The sequence below is a fragment of the Megalops cyprinoides genome, chromosome 7, assembly GCF_013368585.1.
Source record: "Megalops cyprinoides isolate fMegCyp1 chromosome 7, fMegCyp1.pri, whole genome shotgun sequence".
In the NCBI taxonomy this organism is placed as follows: domain Eukaryota; kingdom Metazoa; phylum Chordata; class Actinopteri; order Elopiformes; family Megalopidae; genus Megalops; species Megalops cyprinoides.
Genome location: NC_050589.1, coordinates 24,186,974 through 24,196,400, shown reverse-complemented (window position 1 = coordinate 24,196,400; position 9,427 = coordinate 24,186,974). Strand labels below are relative to the sequence as shown.

Below are 9,427 nucleotides of genomic sequence, written 5' to 3'. Positions count from 1 at the left end.
GTTTTAATGAAATGTGCAGTGTGTACAGTAGTTACACCTTGCCAAAGTAGAGTGTATTTGGCGCTGATGGCCGGTGTACAGAAATGATGATGCAGTGTCAATACAAAGCTGACAAAATTGATCAAAGCAACACCATATCAGACTCACACAAGGCAGTCTTCAGTGTTATCCTGATCCCAATTCATTGTATTGCCACATTGTACTGTCATAATATTTGCTGTCCTCTGATACACCATCTCAAATCTGTTGACCAGCTTTCAACGATAAAAACCAACACACAAATAAAGCTTCATGACACTAAAACCAGTAAAAAAGTCTTTAAATCCTTTTTATTAAACAATACAAGCAACTTCAAAGACCAGCAGTTTCAAGGATATGTGTGGAGCAACTGCATGACATCAAATGTTTGACACTTCTTGTACGACAATGGAGAGATGGCTTAGTTTGTAAAGGCTACAGAGGTAATAAATACCAACAGTACAACATCTGAAACATGGCAACATTTTTTTTGGCAGTGCTGGTCTAGCAAGTGCAGTGGCCTTAGACCCCGAGCTTAAAGCCATAGGTGTGGAGGAGCACGTCAACAGCGTGTATCATCCGTGTCTCAATGCAGTAACATCCATGTATCCCTGACAACACATCTGGTGACAACCATGATCTCAACTGAAATAATGTGTTCAACAAAGCCGTCCAATCAAAAGTTGTGGGTGATACACTTGCTCAATTGGTGCACCTAAGGGAATTGTGGGTAATAGTCTGTACATAAATATCTCAGTTGTCCCTAGACGTGTGCAAGACTCGTCAAAGGAGGCAGGTTTCACTGCAGTTGTCCTAAAGGGACTGACCTGAACATTGTTAGTCTGTCACCCACTTGCATTCTTATTTCGTTAAAGGCACATACAAGTCTGATACATATGCATTACAACACAGTTTTCTAGTCTTGTTAGTAACAGTCACCTGGCACGGTAACTTAAAACGGTGACCCTTTTCTTATCAGTTCACAAGAGTTCTACATGGGTCCGACAATCATAAAAATTGTGGGCTAGTTAAACTGTTGGAGATCAACAGAAGAAAAGTTTAAAAAGTAGCTAAACAATGTATTCAAAAGCAAAACAACCAAACTGTATTTGACAAATATATGTGAAAAACACACATATGGATACAGGTCATGCTTACAGTTATTCAATAGATTTTTTTTAGCCAAACATGACTAAATAATATGAGTCAATTCACAAGAAATAACTATTGCCAACTAACTATGCCCAATACATACAACAATGAGACTGTATGAAGAACATTAAATAAATACAGCCACTGTTTGTTGCTGCTCACTATGTATTCCGTACTCAGCCTTACTGCTTCCCCTAATGACACACATTGTCATCTTAATATATGTCCACATGACACTAAGTAAACTAGAAGAGGAGTTGCAAGATCCTTGGGTTAGTTTCCCCCCACAAACAAGAACAAGAACATGTTACCTGTGTTGGAAGGCATCCTACCTGATCTGACAACTCTGAATGGCTGACATTTACATTATGGCACAAGACCACTGGGATAAAAAAGGCCACCTGTGAATGCAATCCACTGTAATATGATGCTACATTTTTAATTCTGAAATAAAGCAACAAATAAGGCTGATATATTTATTGAGAAAATAAGATACAGGTGGACACAATCGTTTTCATAAATAATAAAAAATTATTTCCTCTTAGTAATGAAATATCCATAAGCTTTGATGGATATTTCATTACTAAGACTTTAAAATGAGAATTTAAAAAATTCAGTGTTTGTCGTATTGTCAGCCAGATATGAGCTCTTTGTATCATTGGAATTTAATGTAATTTAAACAGTATCTAATTGGATATGTCTGCTTTCCATTTAAGAGGGATTGGGTTTGGGTGGTTCCCATATATGACTTCATTTCCCCAGGGGGGAGCTCCATCGTAGGCCGTAAGGAAAGGCAGATATCCATTCATAAAAATGCAAGCTGTCACATTCTGAAAGACAAAAGCGATTTGGTAGTTAGCTAAGTTATCTAGTTTGTTATAGTGAAGTGAACTTAAGTGAACCCTCTGTTCTGCTGTGGAGTAGGAATAAATTGGAATTAATTTAATGCAGAACGTTTAGTGTATTATTATCTGGGGTTTGTATACACTATCTACAATCAATATATCAAAATGCAAATACACAAATGATTATGACAAATGGGCCGATATTTAGAAATATTCCTGCACAAAACAATCCTGTAAATTTTGATATTTTTAATTGAAGTGCTACGCTTTCAATACCAGCAGCAAAGCTCTTCAAATAGAAAAGTATGTGCATTAGCAGAATTGTTAGTGTATTAGTGTGTTAGTGTATTTCTTGCCCTGAACAGCTGTTTTTTCATGACATAGAGCTGCTCTGATGAACTTAGGCACACTCCCCTTAGTCATAATAAGACCATTTGTAAAAATGACTTCATATATAAAATTGATCTGGCACCGATGATGCAATACTGTATACTTTCAACTAGTTTTAACTAAATGTTAATGTCATCTGATATATTTTAGATCAGTAGGTTTGGGGGAAAAGAGGGCAGAAAGGACACAAAAGGCACTCATCCAAGCTGGTCACAGTTGCCTCAGAACTACTCAAGATACTAATGAAACCTGTGCAGCATATTTTTTTGCTCTGGAAGTCAGCAGGTTGGTGCTCTTAACAGAACTGTGCTCTTCGTCTCTTCATCTTTGGCAGTTTGCTCCTCTCTTCCCTTGCTTTATGCCTGATTCCAAACTAAACAGACAGGAAAACCAAGTTAAAGGGTTAACAGGGCCCCATTTCTAATACCCCTGAAAAGTCACACAGTCTCTTTTAAAGTGGTTCTCAGACTCATGATTGGTTATGCTATAGGTAGACCTGAGCACGGTGGACTCTGAATAGCCAGTTAGCCTGGTTTCTTTATGAGAAAGCTGTGGTATCTGAACTTGATGACCTCCTTTTACTGAGACTGAAGAATGTGAACACTGTCCTGTCTCCTTATTCACACTGCCTGGGGGGTCTTGTGGAGGGAGGTCAGGGGGTTGAATATGTAAATTCCTCTCTGTGGGACATGGAAAACTAAGATGAATGCTTACTACATGTTTTCATACACACTTCTAAATGGGGAACTCAGTCATTAATATAAGAGGACCAAATGGGGGAGTTAGAAGGTACTCTACACTGGTTGTGTGGCAAGAAACATCACTTAATGAGCTGGACACTTACTGATAATGATGATGATAATGATGAGGATAACTGCAATTAAAATGGCCCACATCTGTAGATGACAGAAAACGGCTTATTACATTTTCAACTGTTGTCTGAAACAGCAATGAATGAGGCAGTACTGAGTTGATAAAAATAATTTCTGATGGTGAAGGTCTTTACTAGCTGCCTGCAAATAAAAGGAGCTTTGAAGTCACTGCATTACACATTGAGGTTTTCTAGATAAAAAAAAAAAATTAGACAGAAGATTTATATCAGTAGAATCACTAGAATGGAGCAGGGTTTCAGGAAGATGTGCTATTCCTTTGAGTTCTTGTCATGGTTTTTAAAAAGAAAGCCCACTATCTGATTCAGGACCAGTTTGGTAAACAGCAGATGATCCAGTCCGAGCTACAGTAGGAGACTGTTTGCAGACCATGCATACCACTATGAACCCTGTGAACTTAGGACCCACACCCACACAGTTCAAAGAAGAAATCCAACTCTGTGCAGTAACGTTCCCCTTCAAGAATCTAAGGCAGCCCCAACAGATCATATTACGACATGTTCTGAACAATGGCCTCCGCTGGTAGGGATGAGCACAAGTTAAACTATGGACTATTGTTAAATACAGCAGAGCAATATTCTTATACAAGACACTTTGGCGACCATCCTAAGACCACTCTTACTGCTGTATCATCAGGTAGGTGATTATAAACAATTACTTCACCGGGTCAAGTGATCCAGGTAATATTGCAACGCTTATAATTTTCCCATCAATGCCTTACTATTGCAATAAACTTGAGACAAAAAGGAAAAACTAATGACAGGTTAATAACATTTTCTCTAGTAGATAAGAGGTAACTTCACTGATAGTGTTACTACACAAACAGAAAATTGCACCAAGTGTATAAAAAAGCCAGATTCCATGGTTTTCAATGATATCTTGTACACTACCCTGTTGTCACCATGCCACTTTTCCCTTCTTTGTGACCGCCCACTTTGGAATGATTTCTGTCATGTTGCTTGCAAATTGCTACCCTGCCAAGGTGCAGTAGGTATCCATTAGTAGCTTCGCAGACAAAAATGTGACAGTCGCAGCTGTCATAAATGAGTTATTGAGTTACTGCCCATGAGCTTGGGCCTGGGACAGGTGTAATGCCCAGCCCTGGTCTTCTGGACTGACGATGTGGCTCTTGACCAGCGGCCTCACCCATTGCAGCTTACCTTGCAGTTCTTCCACCAGTACTTTCTCTTCAGTTTGGCGGCACTGGTTTCGAACTGTGAGGCGCCGGCCTGCAGGGCGTCAGCCCGTTCGTCCAGCTCAGACAGCTTCTGGTCCCGCTCCAGAACCTTGCCCACATTGTCCCGCATGATGTCCACCACCTGCAAACGGAGACATGGCAGGGACACTCAGACTCCCTCAGCACACAGGGAACGTCACATCTACTTCTGATGAGCTCTTTCAAATGCAAACACAGGCCAGGTAATCGTCTGCACAAGGATGCAGGGCTTCCTGGCATCGTGCACTATAATGAATCAGAGAAACCATTTTGAAAATGGTTATGCATAATATTTACTGCTTTATCTGCAAAATAATGACCCAATTGTGTGATTCCTGACCATTTGGGTGACGTTCCCAGAGGAATCACAGAGAGGGCTTCATGGGGGACAGAGGCGACACATAACTCCTTACCTCGTCCACCTGTGTCTGAGTCTGCTGCAGTCGGCGGTTACTGTCTGCCATTCTGGAGCCTGCTGGAGGAGCGGATGACCTGCTAGTGAAAGCAGAGAAACAACACCCATTATATGACTACAACATAAGCAGTGAGTGAATGGATGCACTTCCATTTTTTTGTTCAGGAAGCCACTCTGGATAAGGGCACCTGCTAAATTAATGTAATGCTATGTAATGAATGTAATTAGTGACAACTACGTTACTCCTAAGTAAAGGTCTTGCAGCAGTTCTAAAGTACAATCCAGAGCTAAGGATTGAGGGCTTTAGACATCTTGGCTTACATTCTCTTCAGCATCTTTGCAAGATAATGCGTCTTTTGGCTCCCTTTATTTCCAAGTAAACGACAATGTTCCAACAGTACACTATTCTCTTGATGAGAATCTCATCACCATCTTTTATATTCTGGACATTTTAACAGCGCAAGTTAGTAAGGAGGGACTCACAATGCTTACGACCAACAGCAGAGGGCGGGCCAGACAGGAAAACGGCCCATAACGGCAGAGATTTGACTGAACTCACTCAATGTGTGTCAACCGCTGTACAAGCCGTTTCCACATTGCATCAACTGCATTTAGCAACTCGGGAGTTAGAATAATTAGCGTGAATCCACCCACTACCGACTATTTTTCGCCATTTTGGGTTTATGCTGCATATTTGCTCCTGGGTCACAAACGGATCAAATAAAACATTGGCCATACATGTACATGAGAAAATTAATTAAAGCAGACGTCAGCATAATCTCGAGGAATGACATTATTGTGTCCCTCTAGACATTTACTGGATCAAGTTAAACGAATTATTATTAATAAATTAAGGAAGCCAAATAACCTGTTACTTAAAGGCCAGAACTAGATCTATACGCCGGGCGGGTTTATATCGTTGCTAACGCGAGATTTACAGGTCAACAAGCGCTGTGGTTTAGGATGTGACAGTGTCATGATAGAGACGAGGAACAATTGGGCACAGAGAAAGATAAATGTGACTAGTGTTTAAGTGTTCAGCACAGCACTCTCACCAAAATGACACACCTCATTCCTTGAATTCCCCAAACACGTTAGAGAAGAGGGGGTCACTTCAGCACAGAGTTTGTTTCTGGAGAAGAGCCACGTTTTCTCCTTAATTGATTAAACTAAATGGCTTTACGATTAGCTTGACTAGGCTCTGATATTACGAAGGCATCCTTTACACTTCTTAGCTACAGGCGTCTGTGTCAGCTACACAATGAGCTGCATTTTTTCCTTTTATGGAAAAATGAACAAATGCTGATTTCTTTTTAAAAGTGATTTGTGTTATTAGGTAGCAATACTGAAACAGGACTAAGGATATATTCATACATTTAATTTATTCGGACTGGCTAGGTCTATTAACTTAGCAAACTACAACGCCCAAATATGAATAAAGCAATGTCGTCATATATGAAACCAGTCCATAATAATCTTTGCTGTTATCAGTAAAGTAATGTAATAGTAAACTAATCTTTGTAATCTTAGACAACTGGATTTCTATGACATAGGAAGGACTTCGTAAAACGTGTGAAATGGTCGTTTGTAGGTATTTCTTTTTTTCTTTTTCTTTTTTTTTTTTGAAGCTGGCTAGCTAACTTCTCTGAATTCTCTGAAGTTAGCTAACTGGATAATAATATGCTACCTAACGTTACCTAGTTAACTGACGTATAAATGCAGCGGTTCGTCCCTTCTTTGTTCTCACTTTCCACGAAGTAACATAACTCATCAGCGTATATCAACTGTGTTATATCCAAAAAAGTGAATGATGAGTGTATTTTCTAGTAGACCACTTGTTTCTACCGTAGATAAGTAAGAACAAACTACCTAGCCAGCAACCTGAAAACTTGGCCTATAAAGTAAGCTGTCTTGAGAGGTACCCAGCCTACTCAGCCAAGGAGTTCATGTGCCGCGTAGCCTTCCCTTACAGTCCTGAGATCAGATCCACTACTGACGTCCATGCAAAACACTCACTGCTAGCAATTCGGGCGTAACGTGAGCTTCCCGTATATTAGCTAACTAAAAAATATAACTTGTTGGATAAAAGGTGAGGAACGATTTATGCCTGTTACAATATCAGTGGGCAGCGTGTAGCTATAAGAGAGACAAAAATACTCACTTGCTTCACGTTTAACAGAAAACTCCAGGAAAACAGCAGCAGGCTAACTAGCTAAAAGTATTGCCAGTGTTCCTTCCCGTACCATGAAGAAAATTTAAAGGGGCAGGATCTTTTCTTCGGGCGTGTCAACTCAGTTTCAACGTCGCTGGGACGCTATATAGAGTTTAGTCTCTTAACTTCGTTCACTGCGTTGCCCCAACCAATAAAGACCGACGTTTGAGATGCTTGTTTTTATGTGTTTTGTAATTGTCCACCGTAAATTGATAGAATACAAGCCTAAAGATAGAGAGAATCTTGGTCGATTAAGTTTGCACTTACATTCACAGTTCATAACATGTCAGCTTCATTAATTTCTTGCCTGACTTCTTGCTTACTTTGGGATTATGGGATACGCCCAGGTGTGTCAAGAATGTCAGGATGCACATAGATAACGGTGAGGGCATTGCTGTAATAACGTCCATGTTAGGATTGAGTTTCGCAGTGGGAGACCGTGGTCACGTTAAGGTGTGGGCCCTTTAGTGATGTAACACAGGGGTTGCAGTTTAAGTCTGCAAAAAAAAAAAAAATAAATAAAATACAGAGCAGTGAAACTGAATAAGTTTTATCCTGAATTTATTTTTAATTTTCTAGCTTTCTCATTGTTTTATTCCACAATTTTTATTGGTCACAAACTTGGAACATCACACCATTGACATTGCTGAAAATGTTCAGGTCAGACATTTAAAAATTCTGGAAATTTGTTGGGAAGTGGGAAGTGATTCTGTGGTCAAAGGTTATCACTAACTGTATGTGGAAGTCCCTAACAGACTTAAAAAACATGGAACTTCCAGGGAAAGGCTTGCAATCAAGATATTGCTGGTTTGAACCTGGAGAGGGGCATTGATGGTATGACACTGATGTCATACCTTTGAGCAAGGTACTAAACTGCCTATGCAAATATTCTGCTGCATGGATGGATAACATATTAAAATAATACTTTGTGTGAGTCACTCTGTATATGTGTAGGGGCTATACAAAGAAATAACACACACTGATCCAGGCCAACAAGCAGCAAGAGTACTATGCCATCTTGTTAGTAACAGGTTTTGTGGGTTAGTATATTAACTGTTACTCTTGGTTTATATGTCAGTAATGAGTGTTGTGGTTAGCATATACCCTTAGCTGCCACGGGTATCTTCTGTGGTAATAACTGGTTTTGTGCATTAGCTGCCACCTTCGCTCTGTGTCAGCAAACTCTTGCTGGCTTTTATTTCTTTTGTCTGTTTTGATATTAATGGGAGAGAACAAACAGGATCCCAGGCATGAAAAGTCCCACACTGTAGTGACTGTATTCATGTTGGTGATAAAGGCGATACAATGAAAGAACTTCAAACCTTGTTTGAATTTTCATATTTTTTTCTTTTTTTATTATTTTACAGCAGAAATAATATAAAGCATTCAGAAAACATCTTCCATATTTGAAGGGCAATTCAAAACGTTTTGCATGGCTTCAGCAGCTGAATTTTCTTTTTCTGTTTTTTTTTAAACATCCATCGATTCAGTGACGCTTTTACATGCACAATTAGAAAAAAAACTTACAAAGGAGAAGAGAGGAGAGAAGGAGAGAGCAAAACAGATCAGAACAGAAAAATTATTAGAACTTAGAGGGGTTAGAAAGGAAGAGGGCCATACAGCAGGGAGAGACAGAGAGAGAGATAGAGCTAGAGAGGAGAGAAAAAGAGATCTAACACTAGTTTTTCATGCAAAGTGTTGGGGGCCCACTACCTTGTAAAAAAGCAGGGCCAGTTTTTTTTCTTGATCTGGAAATGTTGAAAACGTGCAGTTAGGTCAAGGGTGTCTTACTGCTGTCCATACCTGTATAATACTGAACAACTGTCTTGCAATACTGGCAATTGCATAAGAGTAAGTCAACTATATGTGTCCAAATTGTTTTTTTGTTTTTTGTTTTTTTTTTGTCTGCATTAGATCTACACATAAAAATCAAAATAAATGTTTATTGCTCTGTGTTCACAAGTGGAAAGCCTTGAACAGTGGTTTTCTGCCTCATTAATCCTGATTTCCCTACCTTCATATTGGGGTGCATTCAGGAAGAGGAGGACAGGCAGTCTTTCAGTTAAACCAACAGAAAGTGCAACCCTAAAAACCCAGATGAAGGACCCGTTAGCTGACCTGTGCCACCACACGATGACCAAGTTAAGAGAAGCTGCCCTAGTAAAAGTAAAGCATATTGATTGCAAAATGAATGCAGTTTCAACCAATTAAAAAAGTTCAAAATAAGAATGGTACACAGCCTGATGTGATCACGACAGTGGGTAATCAATCCATGTATCCAAGATACTA

The 9,427-nt window shown here is 39.6% G+C and overlaps 1 protein-coding gene across 2 annotated transcripts; it reads right to left on the bottom strand.

Annotated features, from left to right (window-relative positions):
* Positions 1-2,306: 2,306 nt before the first annotated feature.
* LOC118780590 (vesicle-associated membrane protein 3-like) lies at positions 2,307-7,166 on the bottom strand. 2 transcript variants are annotated; one of them, XM_036533176.1, is made up of 5 exons: positions 7,088-7,166; positions 4,925-5,006; positions 4,456-4,614; positions 3,250-3,301; positions 2,307-2,778 (listed from the first exon to the last, which is right to left on the bottom strand). In XM_036533176.1, exons 2-5 carry the CDS (start codon positions 4,973-4,975, stop codon positions 2,762-2,764), a joined length of 279 nt encoding a protein of 92 aa, XP_036389069.1. In that variant the 5' UTR covers positions 4,976-5,006; positions 7,088-7,166; the 3' UTR covers positions 2,307-2,761. The 2 variants fall into 2 exon arrangements, with proteins under 2 accessions (XP_036389069.1, XP_036389070.1); XM_036533177.1 differs by having other exon boundaries at positions 4,925-5,003; positions 7,088-7,160.
* Between the last annotated feature and the right edge of the window lie 2,261 nt (positions 7,167-9,427).

What these genes read in the sequence shown, in the direction of transcription:
- LOC118780590 (XM_036533176.1), bottom strand. Translation starts at nt 4,975, where the DNA reads ATGGCAGACAGTAACCGCCGACTGCAGCAGACTCAGACACAGGTGGAC. An exon ending in CTCAGACACAGGTGGACGAG is followed by an intron (nt 4,615 to 4,924) that starts GTAAGGAGTTAT and finishes CTCCGTTTGCAG; the next exon opens with GTGGTGGACATCATGCGGGA. An exon ending in ACTGGTGGAAGAACTGCAAG is followed by an intron (nt 3,302 to 4,455) that starts GTAAGCTGCAAT and finishes TGTCATCTACAG; the next exon opens with ATGTGGGCCATTTTAATTGC.